Raw genomic sequence first — 26751 nt, forward strand, 5'->3', positions numbered from 1 at the left:
AGTCCACCTGCCAATGCAGGGGACATGGGTTCGAGCCCTGGTCCGGGAAGATCCCACATGCCACGGAGCAACTAAGTCCATGCGCCACAACTACTGAGCCCATGTGCCGCAACTACTGAAGTGTGCCCTACAGCCCGTGCTCTGCAACAAGAGAAACCACCGCAATGAGAAGCCCGTGCACCCCAAAGAAGAGTAGCCCCTGCTCGCCGCAACTAGAGAAAGCCCGCGCGCAGCAACGAAGACCCGACTCAGCCAAAAATAAATAAATTTAAAAAAATAAAAATAAATTAAAAAAAAAGACTTGGCCATCCAGGACCTTTAAAAAAAAAAAAGATATTCTCCAATTGTTGAAAGTGGTTATCTCTGAGATATGGGATGATGGAAGACCTCCTGTTTCTCTTTCATTGATTTTTTGTTAACCCTGATGTAATTTTTTTAAACACCCACACATAAAAGAAGTAGTTGTTTTGAAAGTTCCTCATGGAGCCTTACTTAATTTCCTCTTTTCTCCAGGCTAAATGCTTCTAGTTTCATCCAGAGGTTGACAATTCAAATTCCTCTGTGGCTGACAGGTGACATAAAGGAAAGATAAGGAAGTAGTGTAAGGCAGTGCAGGTGACCCTTGCCAACTGCACAGAGCACGCCTGGCTGAAAGGCTTTCAAATCCCAAATTGGGCTGTGGGCCGCCAGCCTGCAAACTTTCCATGAACACTCTTCTCCATCCTTTATTTCCTGGTTCTCCAAGCTTTCTGAATTAGCATGTGGAGCCCCAGAAGAGAACATCTTTGGTTCTGGCCATCCAGAAACAGGCCTTTATTTGTTGAGTCAACAGCAGTCTCAGTCCCATGCCAAACACTGGCCAGCACACAGGATTTACATCTGCAAAGATGATCAATCCCTGAGTCCCAGGAGAGGCCACAGAAGCCAAGCAAGGATCCTAGGGAAATGTGACTTGCAGACCTCATTCTTTGTTGGCTCGGGTGCCATGGCAACAGAGCGCCCCATCCTGAGTAGATGGTACAGAGACTGCCCCACCAAGTGGCGCCTGTTCTGGCAGACCCTCTACTTCCCCAAGCAGGCTTGCTCTGTCCAACTGGCACGGAGTCACACTGGTAAGTATTTACATGAGTCAAAATCCACCCAGAGGCATCAGATGGCCAGGCCAGGCCAGGCTGAGACATGAGGAGAGAGGGGCTGGTTTGGGCTGAGTCAGAGGCAGGAGCAGCAGACAGCTCTTCCATGGGCACTGACAAGTCCAAACATCACTCCTGCCGCTGCCTGGTCTCAGCATGGCTGGAGGCTGGGAAAAGATCCCGCGTGAACAGAGCAAATGATCACAGGCTGATCCTGAGACGCTGAGAGAAAATGGCATTGTACAGAGCTGTCCCACTCCTAAGGCACCTGCTGGCACACCTGGCCATCTTTGGGGCTCCTTATCGTCTTCAGTGGTGGGCATTGTTGGACGGAGCCAGCCGAGGTGCCACATCCAGCCAAGAGAAGCACTCCCGTAAACTGGTGCAGCCACTGTGGAGAGCAAACGGAGGTTCCTTCAAAAACTAAAATAGGGGCTTCCCTGGTGGCACTGTGGTGGAGAATCCGCCTGCCAATGCAGGGACACGGGTCTGATCCCTGGTCCGGGAAGAGCCCACATGCCACGGAGCAACTAAGCCCATGCGCCACAACTATTGAGCCTGTGCTCTAGAGCCCATGAGACACAACTACTGAGCCCATGTGCCACAAGTCCTGAAGCCTGCGCGCCTAGAGCCCATGCTCCGCAACAAGAGAAGCCACGACAATGAGAAGCCCATGCACTGCAACAAAGAGTAGCCCCCACTCGCCACAAATAGAGGAAGCCCGCACGCAGCAACAAAGACCCAACACAGCCAAAAATAAATAAATTAAAAAAAAAATAGAGTCACCATATGATCCAGCAACCCCACTCCTGAGCATTTATCTTGGAAAAACAAAAACTCTAATTTGAAAAGATACATGCACCCCAATGTTCAGAGCAGCACTATTTATAATAGCCAAGACATGGAAGCAACCTAAGTGTCCATCAACAGAGGAATGGATAAAGAAGATACACACACACACACACACACACACACACACAGGAATATTACTCAGCCATAAAAAAGAATGAAATATTGCCATTTGCAGCAACATGGATGGACCTACAGATTACCATACTAAGTGAAGTCAGACAAAGATAAATATCATATGATACCACTTATATGTAGAATCTAAAAATATGGTACAAATGAACTTAATTACAAAACAGAAACAGACTCACAGACGTAGAAAACAAACTTATGGTTACCAAAGGGGAAAGTGGGGAGGAGGGATAAATTAGGAGTTTGGGATTAACAGACACTATTCTATATAAAAGAGATAAACAACAAGGACCTACCATACAGCACAGGGAACTGTATTCAATATCTTATAATAACTTATAAAGGAAAAGAATCTGAAAAAGGATATACATGTATATTTATAAAACAGAATCAATTTGTTCTACACTTGAAACTAACACAATACTGTACATCAACTATACTTCAAGAAAAAAAAAAAAGCTCCTGAAACTAATAAACAACTATAGCAAGGTTGCAGGATACAAGGTTAATGTACAAAGCCAATTGTTTTCCTACATATTATCAAGGACTAATGGATTTTGATCTTAAAAGCGAAACATCATTTATTTTGGCACAAATCAAGGCAGGGGGCGTGGAAAATTAAAAAAAAAAACCAAAAAAACCCACAAACAGACTCACAGACGTAGAAAACAAACTTATGGTTACCAAAGGGGAAAGGAGGAGTTTGGGATTAACAGATACACACTACTCTGTATAAAACTGATAAACAACAAGAAGCTACTGTATAGAACAGAGAAGTATATTTAATATCTTGTAATAAACTATAATGGAAAAGTATCTGAAAAAGAATATATACATGTAGAACCGAATCACTTTGCTGTACACCTGAAATGAACACAACACTGTAAACCAACTATACTTCAATTAAAAATAATTTTTTAAAAAAGAGAAGCATTCCCACTGCAAGACAAGCAGCTCCAAAAGCTCTACGTTTAAAATCTCAACCGAGATGACTGGAGAGATCAGGGGCTCCTTTGTCTTTGTCATCTTTATCACCCACACAGCCCAGGCTTGGTACACAACAGGCAACCAGAGGCATGTGTTGGGATGAATTGAAAGCGTCTGTGACGCAAATTCAACAGAGTGACCTTTACCTCTGACTGGGTTTGGGATGTGTGTCCTTTTTTAAGGCAGGATGTTGGCTATAGAACATTTTGTGAGCCATCCTGAGCCCTGACAGCACCGGTGATATTCTGACGTCGGTAGTCCAGGGTGATAATGGGTGTTTAATTTCCTGCTTTGGAATTCTTTCAGTCACAGGACCCTCGGTGCCTCCCGGGCCCACAGCCAAAGTTTGAGGGAGAATGAAACTCGCGCACACCCACAGGGACTGCAGCTTTCATCTGCCAGAGGGAGAGTATTTGGACTGCAAGCATTTTCTTCCCAGGAAGTTGTGGAGGGTGTGCCATCTGTAGTGACAAGCACCAGTGATGGAGCGGCCTTGAACCTCAACACCAACAACCTGGAGGTCAAACCGGGTCGATAACCGTGGAACTGGGAGGCACACAGGCTCTCAAAATGTCCCTGGACAATCTAGCACTGAGATTTCTAGAGAATCACTGGACGCTGTGGGCTAGAGGAGCCATACAAATGATTATCAGAAATGATTCTGTCTCCATGTTTATTGGGAACCTCAAAGAAAATGAACAGAGATTGACTGCCCCACCCAAACAAGTGCTGATGCAGAATCACGACATGCTTGGGAATTCTGGGTGGTGAATGGGTGGACTGCAAGGCTCAGCAACTTAGCCCATAGTCAAAGGCATCGGGGTTGTTCTGAAAATAGAGATTCAAGAAGCCGAGGAAGATGTTCTTATCTATGAGAAGAGCACATACTGTGGGGTCCTGCTTCATGGCTGCGATCCAGAGCCGGAGCGCGGGGGTGTGGTTCACACAGCTGCAGGACAGGAGAGAATCATTAGCACGGCTAAAGGGCAAAAGGGGGCATGGATCACTTTTTAGACTTACAAGCTACAAGAAATGGATTTACTGGGGCAATAAAGTTATCTCAGTTACCTTACTATCAACTGAGCATAATCACTTACTGGAGGAAAATCTAATTCTTGGAATGGCTGTGTGTGCTTTAGAATTGCAAAAGTTGTTGCTTTTAACCCTGCGGTTAAAATGCTTGTGGACTGAGTGCTCTGGGGAAATAAGGTATCTGTGCTTCACTGTTTGCCAACAAAAAGACAACCCCCTGAAAGATACATCCTTCTGTCATTCTCAGATTTTACTTTAGGAGGCTTGAAAAAAATAAAGACAAGTAGTTTCCAAAAGCACTGTTTTTGGAAAGCAATGAGTAAAACAATCATTAAACCTTGAAATAATGGAGCTGACTGAGTCCTTTCAAAGACCCATCAGGATGTTTAGGTCTAGGATCTGTAAAGTGACTTGCCCAGGCAATAAACTTGTTAGTGTAAAATCCAGGAGAAGAGGTGAGGGTTCCTAATATGTGGTTCAACACTCTGTTCCCAGAAGGGACAGGTTTTTGTAAAGTTTATGGTGTGACATAGTTTTAAATATCCAAGTTTGTTATATCTGAACTTCCCTAAGTGAGACGCACAGGAGATGCCTCCTGGGAAGACTCAAGTGTGCGCATTATGAAGGAGACGCGGTTCTACCTCTGCAGGACTGGATTCCCAAACACCAGAGTGGCCGGCACCCACCATGCAACCGGCTGGCCTGAGAGCAGAGCCAGCACAAGTTCAACCTCTCCTGTGAGCATCGTGGGAACAAAGCACATGTTCTGCCCAGGGCTCCTATGAAGCCTCCCTGAGTCTACCAGGTCATTTCTTCTACCTTAAACATCCCTACACTCCCATGGCGTATGGCTGGCCATTTTGTTTGTTTGTATAACATCAAGCATATATAACTTTAAAAATCATCTATTTTTTGAAGGGTCTGCCTATCTGGGGAACGATCCCTTGAGGAACAAAGGTGTGAGGAGTAAGGTGTGTGGGATCCGCTGGGTGACACAGCAGGACCAGGTGGAGGGCCACCGAGGAAGCTGCAGACAAGGCGCCAAAACCCTGTGACTGAGACCCTTCCCCTGCTTCTGTGTTCACCACCGGCCTGTGCTGGGTGGGTGTTGAGGACAGCAGGCTCTGTAGCATGGCAGGAGGCTTTCGGACACAGTCTTATCAGCAGAAATATGGGTAAAGTTTGGGTCCACAGTTAGTGGCATAAGAGCACAGATGCATTTTGAACAAGGAAACACACAGTTTAAAACCCGACTGTGTTTCACATTCACATGTGTCACATGTCCAGAGAAGGACAAATGGCACACAGACCATTTCAAGCACTAGGGCGACCCTAGGAATCCACAACCACACAGTTAAATGTCTTACTCAGCTATTCCATATACATCCAGCCGCTCAAACCAAGGCCAAAAGAGGTAATCAATCATGGATATACAGTCACCACCAAAGAAGACTGTGTTCTGATAGCCAAGAATCTGAAAGTTTAAACAGAGCAAAAGCAAGTTAATTTACCTATATACTAATGTATTTATAGACACTAAGTACAAATATCAAATTAATTCCCAAAGAAGGAGAACCAAGACTTTGATTCTCCTTCCATTTTGTTAGGTGAATGCGTCTTCCCTTTTTCTGAGTTTTCTTCCACCTCCTTTAGGGTTGTACTCCTGGCATGCTCAGTCCTGCCCTCCTTTCAACACTGGGGCATTCGTGCAGCTCATCTGACTGGAGGATTTTGAAGGACAGCCCAGCCCAGCCACTCCTTCTCAGCCTAGAACAGGTTCCTCCCTGTGCTAAGCTTTCCAGGGATGAGCTCAGCCCCTGGAGAGGGGGCCCTGCCCCTGACCATCACTGCCTGTTACTGGGAGGGAGAGGCCACATTAGGAACCCCACTTGTTGCAGTTGTGACCCCCATTCTCCAGGGTCCACTTTATCTGTAATAAAGGGGATACCACAGTCTCCACACATCTTCCTCTTCTGCCTTGTTTCTCAATCAATTCAAAACTAAGGCAGGGAAGAGCAGGGCTATCTAATGGGCTCGCTCAAATCCCAACACTCTCTTTCTATCATATTTTCTTTGTTTATTTGAGCTCTTTGAACTTCACATGGATTGGCCACCCAACACTATCAACTTTTTACATTAAAATAAAATTTTGCATTCCCAAATGGGACAAATAAACCTGGATAGATGAATCATCAAGAAAACAGATAAACTCTTGACAGAGAGATAGCCAAAGACAGTGGGGGGGAAAGGTACTTGAGAATTTAAAAAGCAACAGTGCTTAGCAGAGGTTTTGCTGGGCCAGGTCTTCCCACAGAGAAACGTATGACGCTAGTTACCTAGTTAAATCAAGCAAAAGACTCTCTTTGGCCCACGAAAAGCATAATCAACTAAATACTTCCCCGTAGGTGTAGATCTAGATTACTGTGTCCTTATTTCTCAGGCTTGATTCTTTGTACAAAAAAAAAAAAAAGAATGAGCTCTGGTACCAGCAGACCTGATCCTACCTTGGGCTCTACGTCTCATTCAACATGGAACCCAGGGCAACTTACCCACCTCCTCCTCCAAGCCTCATTTTTCTCATCTGTATAATGGTGGTAATGTTAGTGCCCTCCTCAGAGGTTATGGTGAGGAGTGACGGAATCATGCATGAATATACATGAGCTCTCGTGATCAGAAAGCACAGAGACCCCCCCAGAGGTTACATCTACAGAAAGCAAATCCTTCCCCAACAGAAAAGATCAATGGGATCCTCCACCTGCCATCCTTCTCAGAGGAGAAAGCAAATCTTGGTGCCCTGAAGTCTATGTCTTCATTACCTCCCAGTATGGCATAGAGGAGACCCCCCTGACTAGTGTCCTGAAAGTCTGAAAAAATGTTAGGTGGCATCACTTTGTTCGAAGAAACTCACAAGATGGTACTAAAGCGGAAGAATCTGGCCAATGAAAACTCAAAACAGAGGCTATTTTCAGTCATGTGTAAATAAGTCCTGATTTACAGGGGAAAGGAACAAATTATTCAGTTTTTATGGATTCCAGAAAGCCCCAAACCTTCTTTATGTTCAGGAACAGATAGTAATCACCCAAACTTTTATCACTGGCTTTGAAACATATACCTCCAGCTTCTTATTGGCCTTTCATGGCACAAACGAGAACTGAATCTAAACTGATGGACTCTGGAACTTCTATATAACTCTTCTGCTTTACAGAGCAGAGGTACTCTTGAGAAAGTCCTTGTTAAAACAGACCACATATGGACATTTACTAGAACCCACGATGAGTCCTTTGGTAAAGTGATGAGATATTTTGAAAATGAATAGCTGCTTAGTAATTGATGTTTATTTAGTATGTATTTTTCAAGCTTTTCATTTACTCAGAGTAGGAGTCTGCCTTTGAATATATATGATCTTATAGGTACAATCAATTTTTATATAAACACTCATAAAGCAATTTAAGCCTTATCAACGTGCTTGGTACAATAAAAAGTCAAGATAAGCATATGGATGAAATGAATGCGGCATCAATTATCTTCTGCCAGCCTCTCCCTCGCCCCTGAAATACATTTACACGTTCCCTCGGACTTTCTTTAATCCAAGTGTGACATTAAAATTCCTTGGAGTTCTTGATACAGCTGTAGATTCTTGAGCCCTGCCTCAAACAAGCATTTCTCCACCAGATTTCATACAGAGCAAGTCTAAAAATCCCAAAAGAGAAGCAGTCTTCCTATAAACCAGCACAAAGTGCTGGCTCCCCTACAGACACATTGCAGTAACCCAGGAGCACAACCTGGCCAGGCCTCCTTGGAGGTTTATTACCGTCTTCAGGATCTTAAGTAGGAGAGCTCCCTTCTCTGCAAACCTGAGACTTTCCGGACACGTGAAATGACTTGTCCGCTTAGAATCACAGAACTTCAGTACTGGAAGGGCCACTGGGATTCTTCTAGTGTGACTCCCCTTCCATTTTTCCATTTATTTATACTATGCTCATTACACAAAGGATTAGAGTTGCAGTGTACAAAAACGTGTACACTAAAATATTAAATATGAAAAATAATACCATGCTAAGATCAGGGAAAGTAAAAGCTAGAACAGAAGGTCAAAATAAGGAAGGAAAATGGTCTCAAGACATCAAGCCAAGGCTCCTGCAGAGTTCTTTAATAAATAAAGCTTTGGATTTGACTTGAGTTTCCTGGCAGTTCAAGTGGAGAGGAAAACATGCTGGTGAGCTGATTCTTGTCTCCTGCGTGGAAGCACAAGAGACTCTCGCTTACAGAGGAGGAAACTCCAACCCAGGGAAGTAAGAGGGCTCTCTGGTTAGTGCCAGAGCTGAGACAAAAACATCATTCTCCTAAGTCCCAGACTAGCGTCAACCCTGTGTCATTCAACTTCAGATATGTATGTATGATGACTCTAATCACAGAGGCTTCCCCAAGTCTCTTGTGAATTCTTTGCCTGTTCTTAAAATTTATGTAGCAGCAAAAAGCTTAGAATCAGCAAACTCTGAAAGCCTCTTTCCCTCTACATCCAAGGACTGGCTCAGCTCTGAGCATCCCTGTGAGAACTTCCCCCTCAGTTTTCCTCTTTCTCAGTCTCTCTGTCAGGGGCTCTGCCAGAGCAGCTAACTAACCAAGAAGTGTGACACAATCATGGCAAAGGAACTTTTCAAAATTCTCTCCTTCCTATTTCATTCCATGGATAAGAAGGTCTTCAGGCAACTTGACTCAAAAGAGTTCTTCTGTGTTCTCAGTTTAAACTAAGTCCCTGTTCACAGCCAATTATCTGCTCTGACAAATTTTCAGATACTCAGAATTAAAAATAAACCGACCGTCTTAATGTCCAATGTCTTATCGTTCCTAAGTGTTCTGTCATCAGGAACAAAACAGGAAGCTGTGGTTACATCTCGACCCACTTAGCAGTGCTTATGTTAATATCCAATGTCATTTAAAAAAACTGTTTTGAGTTATTCCTGTCACCCACCTGCCACATATAATGATATTGGCCATTCTTAATGTTGAATAGCTTTTCTCATGATGGACTCCCTCACTCTCAGAACTATTGTCCTTGGTATCGTCAAGCAAGGCAAGATGGCCTGCTTAGAGAAGACACTTTTCCACCAAGGCCCTAGACATCCCCACAAGGCCATGCATGGCCTGGGGAGGGAACTGAGCCTCTAGCTTCAAGCCCTCAGGCTTCCTTAAAGTGTTCACACATCTTCAATTCAGGTTAAGAATTGAGATATTTTAGGGAAAGCCATTTGATGCTCTGGAATAGTAGAAAACTCTAATTTTAAAACTTTTCTGTTCTCCACTTCACTGAAAAATGACTACAGATCCTTTTCTTGCTTTTAGATGTGACAAGGGGTTAGGAGTGAACATGCAAATCAAGAGGGAGGGACTGCTTGGTGAGACGTGAGTATCGCTACTTCCACCCCAAACTTGAAAAGCCTGGAAGGGCCACTCATCTACTGCGAAGGCCTCTTGGGCTCCCCCAGGTGGATGAAAGGAGGTTCGTGCTAGAGCGCACGTAGAAGGAAGAAGTGCGCGGCGCGGGGCTCTCCCTCGTGGCCATCGTGGTGAGGCTCACTGGCCGTGGCTTCCCCGCCAGGAGGTTCAACAAGGAGGAAAAGGAAATCTGCAAAATTTTTTTAAGGAGCAAGATTGTAAAGAGAAGCAAAGCCCAGACTTCCTCAAACCAAGCATTCTAAAAAGCTTCAGTCTACAATCTTGGACTCTCAAGTGCAGCTTCAATAACTGCACTTTAGACCTTGACTTGGCCACTTGCCCTGCACGTGGTCATTTACACCACAGCCGACAAATCCCGGACCTCTAACCAGGACAGCTTGGTGGCTCTCAGCGGGTGCTGCTGTCCTGGTTGGAGGAGAAAGAAAGAGGTTTTTCTTGATGGAAATAGTTCTTAAGAAGCAGACCTGGGACTTCCCTGGTGGCACAGTGGTTAAGAATCTGCCTGCCAATGCAGGGGACACGGGTTCGAGCCCTGGTCCGGGAAGATCCCACATGCCGCGGAGCAACTGAGCCCGTGCACCATAACTACTGAGCCCGCGTGCCACAACTACTGAAGCCCGCGTGCCTAGAGCCCGTGCTCTGCAACAAGAGAAGCCACCGCAGTGAGAAGCCCGCGCACCGCAATGAAGAGTAGGCCCTGCTCGCCGCAACTAGAGAAAGCCCCCATGCAGCAACAAAGACCCAGTGCAGCCATAAATAAGTAAATTAATAAATAATAAATTTTAAAAATAAAATAGCAATTTATTAAAGAAAAAAAATGAAGCAGACCCCCCTCCCCCAATAAAATACACAAAGCCACTTGCTGGTACATCAGCAATGCAGGCCCTTATCCAGAAGCAGAAGCAAAGTACTCAACTCCAGGGCAGAAATCTTTTAAGTTCATATAAGACAAGGGGGAGATTCTCAAGATTTCAAATTTCAGGTCCCTGCTACATTGACATACTATAGCTGAGGCTGAGCTAACGAAGATGAACTGATTCCCTTTAAAACAAACCAAGGGTATAGAACAAACTTAGAGTATAAATAAAGCCACTTCTCTAGAAAGAAGCCTGAGAAGTAGGGTCTGTGCAGAACACGCCGCTCCTACTGACCACCACTTACGACCTGGAGCTCCCTGTGAAGATTCGGAATGCAACCTGTCAACATTTGGGGGGATCAAAGGACCACCCTGAAAATTCTATCCTGGAATCCTTTTCACGGGCTTAATTCTTTTGTCAAAATATATTTGTAAGATAGTAGGGGGGAAAAGCTAGTTGGGTAAGTCTTGACAAGTCAAATATCTTTAAAGTGATGGGTGGTGGATGAAAATATAAATGAATATCAAATCTCTGAAGGAGGAGAGGATTTCCTATGTATAAAAGTATCAGAAGAAATCACAACAGGAAAGACTTATAGAACAATAATGTTATATTTATATATGTACAAAACAAAGACAAAAAGTTAAAACAAAACCAAAAAATGTGCCTTAGAAACAGGCCAATATCCTTTATATATAAGGAACTCTAAAAAAATAAATCAACAAGGAAAATCAGTAAGACCTTGACAGATGGGTAGTAGACCATTTTCATAAATAAAACAGGAAGAGATGGAATACTTTGGGGGAAAATCTACCACCTCACTAGCAATCAAAGAAATATACATGAAATCAACGATGAGAAACTATTGTTTCTCAAAACAGGCAAGTATCTTTTTAAGTGAAATCTCCCAACAGTGAAAAGGGGATGATACAAAGGGCATTTTCCATACACTGAGGGTGGGGGGTATACAGCACATGTCTTGGAGGAAGCAATTTAGCAACATCCAGCTCCAGCCTCTAAAGTGGTCATACCCTTTGATCTGGTAACTCCACTCCTGGAAGTGCAGCCTAAGGACATATTCTAAAATAGAGAAAAGGATTTTTATGCAAAGAAGCTGCTGTTCCTGGCAGCATCATTCACATCAGTAAGCAACTGAAACAAACTAAATAACTCTAATGAGTGTTGCTGGATAAATAACTATGGCTTATACATATGGTAAATTATGCAGAATGAAAAGTGATTTTTTTCCATCTTTAATAATTACACATCTAATAGAGAAATACATTCTCATTATTTTAAAAAAATTCAAACACAGAAAGCAGCATAAAAGGTAAAGACTCTCCCTTCCGATCCCTGCTCTTAACCACTTTTCTTTCCCACACCAGTGCTAATCCCCTTCCCAGTAGCGGTCACCAGTAGGAGTCTGATGTGTGTCTCTCCAGACATTTTTCCAGGCGTTTATTTACATGTATATATATATGCATATATAGTTAAGTTTTGTTTTCTTCTACAAAATTGGATCATATCACTTGTATTACTGTGTAATTCATTTAATATTTCTAGGCAATCTTTTCATCTCAGTACACATGGATCTACCTCATTCCTTTTTTATATAAATTTTTAAAATTTTATTTATTTTATTTTTGGCTGCGTTAGGTCTTTGTTGCTGTGCGCGGGCTTCTCATTGCGGTGGCTTCTCTTGTTGCAGAGCACGGGCTCTAGGCGCGCAGGCTCAGTAGTTGTGGCGCACAGGCTTAGTTGCTCCGCGGCTTGTGGTATCTTCCCGGACCAGGGCTGGAACCCGTGGCCCCTGCATTGGCAGGCGGATTCTTAACCACTGCGCCACAGGGAAGCCTTCATTTAACCATTCCCTATCTAATGTACATTAAGGTTTATAATTTTTCACCATAACAAATAAGGCTGCTCTAATAAACACCCTTATACCCATAAATAAGCATTTATAGAGTTTATTAAAATATGGGAAAAATTCTTATGTCATAATGGTAACCAAGTTCTATATACAGTACAATTTCAACTACATAATAATATACATAAGAAAAGGAGAGAAAAAATAATAACAGTGGTTGTTTCTGGGTAGTGGGATTATGAATTTCTTTTCTTAGTTTCTATATTTTTCTGTATTTTCCAAACTTTCTCTAATGAACAAGTATTACTTTATAATCAAAGATGAGTAAAATTAATTTTTAAATAACAAGAAGAACTATTATTCTATTGTTTACATGGCGGGAGAAGGTATAGAGGAAGTTTATTAAAAGAAATACAGCAAATATTAGTTTACCTAGAAAGCAGCTGTCAGAATTGGACAATGAATTAAGTTACCAAACTAGCAGCACTAAAACTGCTCAAGTAGCCACGGTGACTAGAAGATAACCAGTTCCCTAATGTGGAGGAATGGTGATTACAACCAAAAAATGGCACGTAGGTGGACATGCTGAATTAGCTAACAAATCCAAGAGAATTGACAACATATGTCTGAGCCAAAATCTCATAAATGAATGTTCACAGCAACACTATTCATAAGAGCCAAAAAGTGGAAACAACCCAAGTATCCATCAACTGATGTGTGGATAAACAAGGTTGGTGTATCCATACAACGAAATACTACTAAGCCATGAAAAGGAGTAAAGGATGAAACTTGAAAACATTACACTGAGTAAAAGAAGCACATGGAAGGCTAACGTTAAATGATTCCATGTATATGAAATGTCCAAAACAGGTAAATCCATAGAGAAAGAAAGTAAATTAGTAGTTGCCTATAACTGGGAGGGTTGGGAAGAGATGGGGAGTGACTGGAATCTGGCTATATCCTGTCCTTCACTGAACTTAGACTTGACTGGACTACTTCCATAATGAAAATATTTAGAATGAAGGCACTGCCACCCGAAAAAAGAACAGCTGAGAGGTTCTGCCAACATTCCAATCCACAAAGATAAAAGAAAGATGGGATCAGGTGCTATTTTGAAATGAAAGTCAGTAAGAAAGATTAAAAAACTAAAGCTTAAAAAAATTACGCTGCTGAGATTAATGATTCAGTAAAGACTAGCAAATAGGTTTGAAGACAGAACGTGTGGTTAGAGAAGGGCAGCCCAGCAGTTTTTAAAACTCAGGAAAATGTTCAGAACAGGAAAGCAAGAGGGGAGCCTGCTGGTTAGAAAGAAAAACAGCAGTAATGTATCTCAAAGAATTGTAAAAATGACATAGAAAAATATGGTTATATAACAAGCACAATAAGCCTTTAATTTCGATGAAACTTTTTTTTAAAGAAAAATTTAAAAGTCAAACAGGGCATTTATTTCAAAAGAAGAAAATGTCAGTGTAAGGCTGCAAAAGTTAAACTGAGCCGTTTGCTTGAGGATAACGTGGCAGAAAATTATACACTGGTCTCTTAAGTTGTTTATCACTCAGAAAGCCCAAGGATATTTAAAATATTTTCAACTCACAGAAAATCCTGATTGTACAAAACCATGGGAAAAAATTGTACACGTCATCTCTATTAATAGAGAGGGGCCATCTCTATTAGAATTATTCGGACAAGTTTCAATTTCACTAGAATCTCCTAGAGTCAATACACTGGTATTGAGAGGAATTAATCAAATAATTCAAGCTCAGTGGGCATGTTTCAGATTCTGATACTGCCTTTGTTGTAGTTATAATTCCTGCTAACATTTTAGGGACAAAAGCTACATTCAAATCTGGTAGAACAATGCTGAATACTCAGTGGTCCTTGAACCAGCCCTGGTTTAGGTAGCTTTCACTGATGCTATTTATTAGATCTGACAGGGTTGTTGGCAAGATTAAATGAGAGGATGTATTCAAAGCACCTGTAGCATCATGCCTGGCACAAAAATACAGGTTCACTTCCCCTGGAAGAACCCAGCTAAAGGACTGTGCCTCCGTCGTAATATTATACGTTTCTTTAGCAATCTGTAATTTTCAAAGTTCATCCATCATCCAAACACAGAGTAGGAGGAACACAGTTCAAAATGTGTTTTTAATTATCTCTGAGTTTAAAGGGTTTTGTTTCCCAGCTCCTTTCCCTGGCCCAGCAATTAACTGTAAAAAGGTAACCAGACATGATAAAATCAGTTCAGCTGATCTTTGAAATAAAGACCTTAAACATTCTCTATGGGCAAGAGCTTTCAAACTTCTTTTTGAAAGCAGAGGTCCCCCTCCCTCTCCAAATTCGAGCTTATTGGATGTCTTGTTGAATCCGGTGATAAGAGCAGGGCTGGTGTGGCTGAAGCAGGACCTGGAACCACCCACCAGACCTCCCCTACTCAGTGGTCCCTCTGTAGAACCCAGAAACTCTGTTTTAAAACACTTCCTCATCCTATAAATGTGGAAACCAAGGCACAGAGAGGTCCAGAACCTTACCAAAGGTTCTGTAATCTAGTAAAGCCAAGTCTAGGATCCAAGAGTCTACCTCATCCTAGTTGCCTCCTTGGAGTCAAGACCACAGTCTGTGTTCTCAGGACCAAAGGCTGACATTTCTTTTCTTTTCTTTTTGTGCGGTACGCGGGCCTCTCACTGTTGTGGCCTCTCCCGCTGCGGAGCACAGGCTCCGGACACGCAGGCTCAGCGGCCATGGCTCACGGGCCCAGCTGCTCCGCGGCATGTGGGATCTTCCCGGACCGGGGCACGAACCCGTGTCCCCTGCATCAGCAGGCGGACTCTCAACCACTGCGCCACCAGGGAAGCCCCAAGGTTGACATTTCTTACACATGACTATTCATCATCCAGAAATACTGCAACTGTATAAATCTAAGATAGGCAGCTGGCATTGTAAATAAACTGAACTGCTTCCACTTAACAAAGGTCAAATGGAAGCATATTAGTAATCAGCCTTCCCTTTAGGGGATAAAAATAGCATTCTCTGGCTGCCAAAAGAATTACAACCCACCCATAGGGGGAATTTATCAGTTTCTGGAACAAAGATAAAGGAAGTCAAAGAACCGCCTTCCAGGTTATTCTAGATGTACAGGGTAAGTAGCCCTATTACTGCTGGATTTTTTTTTTTTGGCCTCGCCACAGGGCTGGTGGGATCTTAGTTCCTCAACCAGGGATTGAACCCAGGCCCTCAGCAGTGAGAGTGCAGAGTCCTAACCACTGGACCACTGGACCACCAGGGAATTCCCCATTACTGCCAGATTAATGGAGGATCTGATAACAGTCATTGCTCCTTGCTTACCCATAGACACTTTCCCCTTCTTTTTTTTTTTTTTTTTTTTTTTTTGCGGTATGCGGGCCTCTCCCTGTTGTGGCCTCCCGCTATTGTGGCCTCTCGCGTTGCGGAGCACAGGCTCCGGACGCGCAGGCCCAGCGGCCATAGCCCACGGGCTCACGGGCCCAACCGCTCTGCGGCATGTGGGATCTTCCCAGATCGGGGCACGAACCCGTGTCCCCTGCATCGGCAGGCGGACTCTCAATCACTGCACCACCAGGGAAGCCCTCCCCTTCTTTCTTGATTATAGAACTCTGATTTTATGCAAGGTGTTCCCAGCTAAAAGACTAAATTTCCCATCCTCCCCTGCAGATACTTATGACTCTACAACTAAGTTCTGGCCAATGAGATTTAAGTAGTCATGGGGTAGGACTTTCAGGAAAGCCTTTAAAGTAGTATGGCCTTTTGCCATTTTTTCCTTTCTGTGACCTGGGACTTGGATGTGATGGCTGCAGTTCTAGCAGCTATCTTGTTATTTTGAGTATACAAGCCTTGCACCAAAAATAACAGAACAGGAAGAGAGAAAAGGCCTCAGTCCCTGGTAACTTCATGAAGAAGGCATCAAAACAGCCCTGTACTACCTTACCTGTGTGTGTGTGTGTGTGTGTGTGTGTGTGTGTGTGAAAGAATAAATCCTAAAGGACAAATTTACAGTGGTTAGGTCCCTTTTACTAGCAGCCAAACACAATCTCTAACCCACATAGACCTTGGACTCAGTGGCAGAAGCTAGAGGATCCGTGCAGAGATACTTAAGGAATGTGGTGATTCTGGGAAAGGAAGAAATTCATCACATGCCCTCCCTCACTCCTTGCCAGATTTTCAAGAAAAGTTCCAGAGCAGGTTAGCAGAGGGCAAGTATCCACAAGTTAAAATCAGATGCCTAGTAACTGAACTTATCAAAGTCTGGTAGGAAAAGAATACATCTGTGAAAGTGGAGGGTGCCAGGGTGACCAGGGTGGGGACCTGCATCACTTCTTCCACTGCATCTGGCCAGGAGGGGGACCCGTTTTGTACCTCTTCCAGGTTGCAGAACTCCTGACGCAGGGCTAGCTTCAGATCAGCGCATTCTCTCCCACATCTCGATGCTATCAGACACTCCTTGGTCAAATGTGGGACCTGATCAGAGGACACAGGTTCTTAGTGGAGAAGTCTGAGGGCTCCTGCTCTGCCTAAAAATGCAGCCAGAGCTTTGTCACTCCAGCTGAACAGGCCAACACCCACATCCAGGCTCCCCAGCTCCCTCTGAGGGCCACCTCTGTGGTTTCAGGAATCCACTTGTCACAGCACCCTGGTAAACAAGGTGTTTTAGAGGGGGCTCTCCGGTGTTCCTTACTTGGTCAGCTATTTCCATGCTGTACAATCTTGGGTAGGGCACTTACCCTCTCTAAGCCTCAATGTTCTCATCTGAGGAATGGAGCAATAATAATACCCACTTTAAAGGGCAGTGGTGAGGATTAAACGAGTTAACCTTTATAAGGTAGTTAGAACAGTGCTTGGCACATCCAAGTGCTCAACAGACATCAGCTATTAATATCATTGAGTTATTTTTGTTTCTTTTCAAAGAGAACTGTCGTAAAATTTCTCCATCATATTCTCTCCCACTATCAACAGGTGCCCCCTTTTCTCTCTTCTACACATTTCCTGGATGGTTGGCACTCTTGTTCCCCATAAAGGCCAATCTCCTTCTGTGCATTACCTTTTTCACATCCCAATTTTTTTTTTTTTTTAACCTGGGATCTTGGAAATGGTTCCTTTAAAGTATCACCAGTTTTCAATTCTTTCAATATTCCTGTCTCAAGTTACACAGTCATAACTATGCCCTAACCGTAACTCTTGAGACTGCTAGTTCAAATGGAAAAGTACCTATCGGCTAAGCCTTTAACCTTTAATATCAGAGGTCACAGCTTTACTATAATTCCACACCAGTTATCCTCCTAAGGCACACATGTGTATTAAAACATATCAATTTCACCAACGATTTGACTTTTAAAATGGATTGGAGTTTGGGAAAGACATACAAAGTAAAACAGAGTGTAAGTGGCTTTAAAAAAAAATTGGATATACCTTATAGAATAGGTCCAATAACATCTTTTGGCGAGCTCGCTCATAAGAGTCACATGGATACAGCTTCCTTCCAGGATAAGCGTCATCCAGGTACTCACAAGCAATGACAGATTCATAGATCAGTTGACATTTGCTGTTCTCCAGGACAGGAATTTTGCCAAAAGGGTGCTTTGTAAAGTACCATTCAGGCTTGTTTCTCAGGTTAATGTTGATAACTTCATGTCTTGCAAAGCAAAGGGAAAACAGGACAGAACAAAAATGAAAGGCTTAGGCAGGCAGACACTCATCTTGAAAGCAGAAGCAATCAATCTATAAAATTAAAATTTGCAATGAGTTTTTTTTTAATTTAGGTTTGTACAAAGAAAAATACATAACAACATCGTCTTCATTCCTGCAGTAAGATGTGCTGGATGTTTTCGATGCCTTATCCCATTAGCTCCTCATGATTCCCCAGCGAATCGGGGAATCATGATGAGCAGCAACGGAGGGGAGGCAAAGAAAACATTTAACACAGCCCCTATGAGAAATAAGCCTCCCTGTGGTTGAATCTCCTGCCCAATATCACCCACTAAGAAGTGGTACAGCCGAGATGGGAGGCCAGGCAGTCTGACTCAGAGCTCACAAGCTTAACCATGGCGCCACAGATTTCAGTACATTTTAAAGTTTGAAAGTACAAATCTGGTATCTGGAGACATTTTTCGTTTGCCACAACTGGAGGGAGGGGATTCTACTGCCATCTAACGGATAGAGGCCAGGGATGCCGTTAGACATCCAGCAGTGCACAGGACAGCTCCTCCCTCACCAAACACACAGAGCAAAGAACTATCCAGCTCCGAATGTCAACAGTGCCGAGGGTGAGAAACCCTGCCCCCAAGAAGTATTTACATCAGTTCCTAAGCTGTCACTTCATCACTGGGGGTAAAACATCAATTGTTATTTTTCTTAAAAAAAAAGTAACCTTAAGGCCAAGTAGAATTGAGCAAGAAGGAAGAACCTGGAAATATAAGCCGTAGAAACTCCACAGAGCAGAATTACATAATTTTCTTTAAAACATCTCTGTATTAGTCTCTGCATCTCTTTAACATGAATCCGAAACTCCCGAACTACCGATTCTCCGAGGCCAGAGTCAAGAGGCTGGAGTAACACTTCTCAACACCTTGGCTTTGAGCTGGTCCATCCAGTCGTCCACATTCCAGCAAAGTTGCTCTGCCTTCCAAATCCAGATGTCCTTTGCAGGAGCTCGTCTTGCAAAATTCCTTCTGGACGGGTGTGTACCTATTTATCAGGTGTGTGGGAAACCTCAGGACACCTCTTTGATAGCAGTTCCTTCTATTTCACTGTTTGGAACTATTTGTTCATTCATTCAAAAAATAGTTTTAAGCACCTACTACGTGCCAGGCTCTCTTCTGGCCCATGAATAGGAGAGACAAGTCCCTACCTTCAAGAACTTACATTTGTGTGTGTGTCAGTGTGTGTTTCTATGTGTGTTGGGGGAGGGGCTGGGAGATGTAAAGGAAAGACGGATAAACAAATAAGAAAACATTGCAAGCGCAATGAAGAGAACAGAATTGACCTGAAGACGCCTGGGGTGGGGTGGGGTTTACACTGGACAGAGCAGTCAGAGAAGGCCCCGGTAGCCTCCATGGTGCCTTTCTTCACAAGCTCTAGGGGAGGAACCAGCTCACTGAGCCATCATTCAGTTTACTCTGAGCTGCCCTAAAAGTCTCCTGCACAGGCCTGTCTCTGCATTTCAGGATGGCACTCTCAAGAACCTGTCCTTTGCTAACCGCTTATTGACTTTGCCTCAGAAGAAAGGCACAGAGAGCCTCTGAAATCTGACCAGGGCTCCCCAGATATCAGACGTTCCCACGCGCCTACGGGGGCGCCCCTGCTTCTCACCTGATGCCTTTGGCCTGGAGGACCAGGCGCGTCCTGTGCGCGTAGGGGCAGAACCTCATGCTGTAGAGGCGGATCAGGCCCTCTGGGACAGGCCCTGGGGGGGCGCTCCCTGCGGGCGGAGGGGGATACAGGGAGGCGGATTAGCCCAGAGGGGAAAGGGGCTCACTCGCCTCCCCAGGACCCCAAGAGGGCCACGGGTGCTCCGTCTCCCATGTCCCAGAGAAGACACCTTTTTTTTGCACGTGGCTTTTGTGCGGAGGAACCCTGTCCCTCCTCGCCACGCTGGTCTGGAGGCCAAGGCCGGCAGCCACCTCACCAGAGCCAACATCCAGCCACGGGGCGCCCCCAGCCCGCGGACAGCTGTCAAGAGGACTCACCTCTCCCCAAGGTCCTGGCCGCATCGTCAGTCATGCTCTCCTGGAGTCTGCGCAGCGACCAAGACTCACAGTTGTGGCCGTGTGGCTTGCTGCCGCCACTGCAGGCTCCAAGGACAGCAGCGCTCCTGCTCTCCCCTCTTGCCCCATATTCAGCTTTGGAGCAACAGGTCACTGGCGAGGTAGAGGGGGAGTGATCCAGGATGGCAGCTAGGATTATTCAACCTGCAGAGACATAGCCCCAGGTTCGGAAGCCGTAGCAGGAGTGGGGAAAGAACAAAAAGCAAAAAAAACAAACAACAGAAAACAAACAAAAAACACCTGAAGAGTACACCTTGCTTTGAACTCACAACGTCCTGTGCCGTCTCTTCTCTGCATCAAGAATCCGTGAAGAATGGGCATTTAAACTCCACTTATTTCAAAGGAGTTTAATAAAAAATTGACCAGGGTAACGCTAACGTTTTCTTTCCCATTCTAAACCCTCCCTCTTGTGTTATCTAAGACAATTGGCCATACCCTGTGTATAATGAGTACTTTATTTTAAAATAAGGCCAAACTTTTTCATGATCTAGCAGATAAGAAGAAAAATGTATTAGTGTTAAGATCTTGCACGACCCTAGAAGTGTCTCCTTAAATTTTGCGTCCTCATTGCCTCACCCTAGTTCTGGCCATATTTATGAGATTTTACTCAAACTATGAAAAACTGGTGATGAACAGAAACAAGATACCTAGAGGCAAAGACAAATTTGTGAGCTCTTTCCAACTCCCAGTATAAATTTCAGAGAAGACCCTTTTTAATTACCAAGGACACATTGCGAACAGCCAGCAATACAGGGGCCACTTGGATAGCACGCCCATCTACATGAGATAAAGGAGGTAGCTATCTTTTGCTCTGACCTTAAGAAGCTGAGATCCTAAAATTTAGCAGGTGGAAATACAATTCTTTTAATTTTTACAGGATAGAGCTGAAATGGGAATTGCTTGTAAATGCATTTTATGGGGTTGACAGGTAAAGAAGGAAATAAAAGTATTATGTTTCATTCACAGTGACTAAATGATTTCCATGGGTTACCTTATTTGATTCCCACAACCACTCAGTCAGCTATTATTATTATTCCTATTTTACAAGTCAGAAAATAATCTCAGAAAAATAGGAAATGCCCTGGTGGTCCACTGGTTAGGACTCAGTGCTTCCACTGCCAGGGGCCCAGTTTCTAACCCTGGTCAGGGAACTAGGATCCCGCAAGCTGCGCAGCGTGGCCAAAAAAAAAAGAAAAAGAAAATTATTTGCCCAAAGTGACCATTTAGTAGGGTTGAAGAACTTTAAAAGTCCGAAGTCTGGCTCATTGACTTGGCCTCTAAAGCTGGCAACAGTGTGGAAAGGACATGAAGCCCAAAAAAGATATAGTACATAATAGCTGCTCAACAAATGTTAGCTGAATCTAAATATCTTTTATTAAAGTACCAGAACCTAATTATGTAGCTTATGAATGGGCACCTTTTGGTCTTTGGAATTCCAACCTATCCAGAAATTCTTGGCTAACTGTATTTACATTTTTTTCTGCTGAATAAGAATCTGAAAATCTTCAGAATAGTCACTCGACTACATTCTTTGCTAAGTTACTCGGAGTGATTTTATGTAAGATATGGTAAGTTGTCACTTTCTAAGAACTGGGGAATGGCAAAATGTATGAATAAATGTCCTCTGGGAAGAAAATGCATATATGCCACCAAGAAGCCTGGCATTGGAAAAGACAAACTGGTTCTTGACTTGCCATGCTGGCAGTTCTGCATCTGGAAGACAGAGGAAGTAATAAGATAACTACTCTTCTGGAGCTAATTTTGATCAAAAAGTACAAACTGGAGGGTAAAATAGGAACAATCAACATAACCATGTCATGTGAGAGCTTCTGGTAGACAAGGAGCTGCCTCCTGATCAGACAAATATAACGCTCACATAGAGAAAGTATATTTCAAATAGTTGAGAGAAAATATAAACAGATTCTAAAAGGAAAGGCCGCATGAGGAATGTGAAATTCTCAAAAATCAAAATAAATTATACTAACATGGATTAGGTGCTTTATGTGTATTAACTCATTTAATCCTTAAAAGAGTCCTATAAGGGTTGTATTCCTGCCTCGGTAAACTGAGGCTAGCAAGGTTAGGTCACTTGTCCAAAGCCTCACATCTAGTAAGAGGTGCAAAGGGTACTATGAAGCCTGGAAGTTTGACTCCAGGGGCAGCACTCTAACCAGGATCTTCATCTATACGAGAGATGGGAAAACTTCTTCTGTAAAGGCCAAGACGGTAAATGTTTTAGGCTTCTCAAGCCATCTTGTCTCAACTACTCAACTCTATCCTTGTAGGGTGAAAACAGCCGTAGATAATATATAAATAAATGGGTGTGGCTGTGTTCCAATAAAACATTACTTATGAACGTTGAATTTGAACTTCATATATATTTTAATAGGCTTTGTTTTTTAGAGAAGTTTTAGGTTCACAGCAAAATTTAGCCGAATATATAGAGGTTTCCCACTAACCTCCGACCCCCACACGAGCACAGCCTCCCCGACTACTGAGCATCCTGCATCAGGGTGGGAGGGACATTTCTTACCATTGAGGAGTTCCACGTAATTTTCACATGTCACAAATCATAATTCTTCACTTGATGCTTTTTTGCAACCATTCTTAGTTCTTGAACTGTGCAATAATGAGCAGTGGGCTAGACTCGGCCAACTGGCTTTAGTTTGCCCACCCCTGGTATACACTGACAATGACTGGATTAGCAATAGCTAAGCTAAGGATTCCATTGTAAAGTAAAAGGTTCCTGGCTCCACCTTTCTACCATGCCAGAAAAGAATGTATTTTCATGTTGTGTCTCCTCATTCCCACCTTTTCAAGAAAAGCAACTCCGAGAGTTGGAAAATACTGTTTATTAAAAGTATGGCTGACCCTTAACAACTAGGGGTTTCAGGGTGCTGGTCCGCCACACAGAAGAAAATCCAAGTATAACTTTACAGTCAGCCCTCTGCATCCGTGGTTATGAACCTGCAGATTCAACCAACTGCAGATCATATAGTACTGCGGTACATATTTAGTGAAAAAAATCCACGCATAAGTGGACCCTTGCAGTTCAAACCCATGTTGTTCAAGGGTCAGCTGTATACCTGTATATGGGAAGTCACATTCTGAGATGATGCAAGTCTATTTGATGTAGTCAGGGGAGAATGGACAAAGGGATGGAAAGTTCTTCCTCTGAATGGAAGCAATATTATGTCAAAGTTCTCACTGGGCACTATATTCAAACCCTGGCTTTGGCACTTAGGCAAGCTATCTAACCTCTTTGACCATCAACTTCCTCACCTGTAAAATGAGAACACTAAGCACCTACTTGAAGGGTTTTGATGTAGCGAATGAAATTGTTCAGGTGGCCGTCCTCAGTATAGTAAGAGTTTAGTGTACTTCAAAATTAATGATTAATACTAGTGAATAAGGACATTTTTAATAGCATAGTGCATTCTGATTTTATATCCAAAAAGATAAGGTGCACTGCAATTCGGCTTTGCCAAGCACATTAGAATTAAAATTCAACTCAGAATGCTTATTTCATCAGTTACCAGTTTAATACCAATTGAATGGGTTGAATGCTGCAGGCTACCTTTCAGTAATGTGGTTTTTAATCTTACCACTGAACACTATGGTTTCCCCAGAAAGATTTTAATTATGACCTTTAAGCTTAACCCTATTGCTCTCTAAAACTCAGTAAGTACCTCTTTGAAATCCTTTTTGCAAATGTTCCTTGTATATCATGTTTACACCTCTATTATACTGAGTCACTCAAGAAATAAATGGTAATAAGGCTATATTAAACCTACTCCAAATTGATTTCCAGCTACCTGAAATATGACGGCATCTGTTTTGAAAATGGGGAGAACTTCAGTCCTGGGTGATGATGACTTAAGCCTTCTAGGAAAAAAGTGCCACCACATTAATAATAATCTCTTCACTCTATTTACCTGAGTCTCTGTTTTGAGGAGAGGAAGTGGGGTTTGCATTTTGCAATTAAAAAAAATTTTTTTTGTCATACCAATGTCTGATAGTGGCAGAACCTGGAGGACATTCCTCTTAGTAGTTCAGAAGCCTAATTTACATGACAGATTGTGTTACTGGGAGTTCCACTATTATTCACCAAGTTCAAAGAGTTAGGCAAGTGAGGAAAAAGGCTCTTTTCAAAGGGGCCTAGATTTAGGACTTGTTTCAAAGAAGTTAGGATCAGAGAGAATCCTGTATTCTAATGTCTTTGGGACATTAAATAAGATTACTAAAGCTGTCAGTGGGGGAACTTCATCTTCCCACTGGGGAAAGCAGGGTCAAAGGAGACTTTCTTTTTAAGTACGTGATTCTGCTTTCCTGTCCCTATTTTATAGCTTAAGGGATCAAAGAAAAGAAATTAACAACCTTATATAATAACACTTGAATAAGCAAAGGCAGATTTTCAAGATCCTAAAATAAGCCAAAATGAAACACTTGTAAAATCAAACAAATTTCGATTTGTTTGGGTTTCAAAAAGGAACATCAACACTTCCTGTCCTATCCCAGGAACAACAGTGGTGTGTCAAAAAAGTGGCTACAGTCCTCTCTCAGCTCAATCTCCAAAACTTAAAAGTTGATGAATAAAGAGTCTGAGGCAGGGGCATATTTAAAGGCTTATTTTAAGAATGGTCTGAATGACTGTTAAAGAGTTCAGGCTGGGTTTGAATCACCTCTTCAACATTTACTGGTCGACCCTTGACAAATCACAGCAACTTTCTATGCTCTGATGTTCTCATCTGTAATTCAGAGCTAATGGTACCAACACATTGTATGGTCTGGGTTGAAGTAATTCTGACTATGGATGAGAAGCATTTAATACGTAGCAACCGTTAGCTATTATTTTTATTATTTGAATGTTGCAGGGAAGACCCATAGTTCTGACAAGAAAGAACATTCCTGGGGACCAAATGCCCCTGTCTGTCAGTGCCCTATGATGTAGCTAAATTAGTGGTGCCCAATGCAGGGCTGACAATTAGTGATATGGGGTCGTCTTTACTTGTCTCCAGTCAAATCAGAAAACGAGAACAATTTAATGACTTTTTTTTCCCCTTTAAGTTAAAGGTATTCGCTTTAAAGACCTGTTCCTTACTCTCAGATTATAGCCCTTGCGTTTTTTTTTTTTTTTTTTGATGGTAAAATCTCTGATGAAACTTTGGTGAAGTAGTTGAGCTTTCTTTTAAAACGGTTACGCAAAATTAAAAGTTGGCAATCCTATTCTGGGTTCCCAAACTCGTGAAAAATTCAAAATTGACCTCTAACCCCTCGTCCCTTCAAATGCTACGCAGGCAGCAACAACCCACCCGGCGCAGGTGAAAACAGAGACGAGTCCGAGGCACCTCCAGGTGCGCGGCCGACGGAACCGGATGGGGAGAAAGAGAGCCGCAGGAAGAGGCGGGGCCCAGGCGGAAACCGCCCCCTAGAACGCGATCCTATCCGCCAATTGGCCGCAGCGCCCGGAGCTTCAGCCAATCTTCCAAACCTTTGTATGTACCCCGGCCTCGCAGTGCCAAGCTGAGCCAATGGGCGGCCGCGTTACAGGCTCCTAGGTCCCGGAGTCTTGGGTCCTCACTTGGGTGTCTGTGGCTGGCCAAAGTGGAAGCCAGGTAGTGGCTGGTCATGGCACCTCAGTCACCTGGTCTACATCCGACCGAAGTCTGCCCGCAGCCTGCCCCGGGTGGGGCAGGCGGACGGCGGCAGAGATGGGTCCGCCCGGAGCCTGGGCGTTGGTGGCGGCCGAGGTGGACGGCTGGAGGCCGTTTGTGAAGTCAACCAATTCTCAGCTGCCTCTCAGGGTGCGGTCCCCTGGTCGCCTGCATCACCATGGGGCGGAAGACTCAGTTCAAATGTGAACTCCCCGGCCCACCCTACCGAATCGGAAATCCAGGGGTGAGCCTTAGGTGACTGTTAACGCGCTCTTACGTTTAAGAATAAGGACAGGAAACTAGACTGTACTGGGGCAGGTCGACAGCCCGCCTCCTAGTTCTGATATAAGAGCCCTGTGCTGGGTGTGTTTCCCCAGAACTTTCTGCCAGCGTCTTAAGGCCTCATTTAACCTCAGGACCTTAGTTGAATCATCTGTAGAATGAAATCCAGCCTTATATACTGAACTGATGGAGGTGGTCTTCACAGTATTCACTTACATATATGGGACACCTTCTGTGTGACCAGCATAAGATTTGGTTGGAAGGATTTGAAGGGCTTAGTGACTGCAGACTGGGAGAACAAGTAGGAGACCACCTAGTCACCTGGCTTTGAGGTGACGTGGGTCTGGACTTCAGTGGCAACAACAGTAAGAAGAAAGGTGTAAAATTGAGTCAGTGATGGAAAGGAAAGAATGAAGAATTGAAAGGTTCTTAACTTAGAACCCAGAAGACAAACTTGAAAGGGCATCTCTTGAAATGACAACACGGTATCCAAGTGGAAATGTCCTATGGGCAGTTAGAAATCCAGATTGAAGTTCAGCTCTCACTAGAGGTGATTTAGAGGTTTTCAGCATGGACTGTGATAGAACCCTTAGCATCCTTTGAGCATCCTGAGACAGGAAATGTGTTTACATTTCTGCAGGAGGGACTTGAGGAAAGCCCACAGTAAGGCCATAGTGTCAAATCAGAGAAGGTGATCCAGTGAGACGT

At 43.5% G+C, this 26751-nt stretch overlaps 1 protein-coding gene across 2 annotated transcripts; it reads right to left on the bottom strand.

Annotated features, from left to right (window-relative positions):
• Positions 1–989: 989 nt before the first annotated feature.
• On the bottom strand, positions 990–26607 carry GSTO2 (glutathione S-transferase omega 2). Of its 2 annotated transcripts, XM_030865550.2 has the most exons (7): positions 25420–26607; positions 20030–20251; positions 19653–19761; positions 17754–17976; positions 16704–16805; positions 5501–5607; positions 2612–4050 (listed from the first exon to the last, which is right to left on the bottom strand). In XM_030865550.2, exons 2-7 carry the CDS (start codon positions 20061–20063, stop codon positions 3891–3893), a joined length of 735 nt encoding a protein of 244 aa, XP_030721410.1. In that variant the 5' UTR covers positions 20064–20251; positions 25420–26607; the 3' UTR covers positions 2612–3890. The 2 variants fall into 2 exon arrangements, with proteins under 2 accessions (XP_060142133.1, XP_030721410.1); XM_060286150.1 differs by lacking the exons at positions 2612–4050; positions 5501–5607 and adding an exon at positions 990–1524.
• Positions 26608–26751: the final 144 nt, after the last annotated feature.

Source organism: Globicephala melas, chromosome 16, assembly GCF_963455315.2.
Source record: "Globicephala melas chromosome 16, mGloMel1.2, whole genome shotgun sequence".
Taxonomy (NCBI): domain Eukaryota; kingdom Metazoa; phylum Chordata; class Mammalia; order Artiodactyla; family Delphinidae; genus Globicephala; species Globicephala melas.

What these genes read in the sequence shown, in the direction of transcription:
- GSTO2 (XM_030865550.2), bottom strand. Translation starts at nt 20,063, where the DNA reads ATGACTGACGATGCGGCCAGGACCTTGGGGAGAG. An exon ending in CTCCAGGCCAAAGGCATCAG is followed by an intron (nt 17,977 to 19,652) that starts GTGAGAAGCAGG and finishes TTGCTTTGCAAG; the next exon opens with ACATGAAGTTATCAACATTA. An exon ending in TATTGGACCTATTCTATAAG is followed by an intron (nt 16,806 to 17,753) that starts GTATATCCAATT and finishes TCCTCTGATCAG; the next exon opens with GTCCCACATTTGACCAAGGA.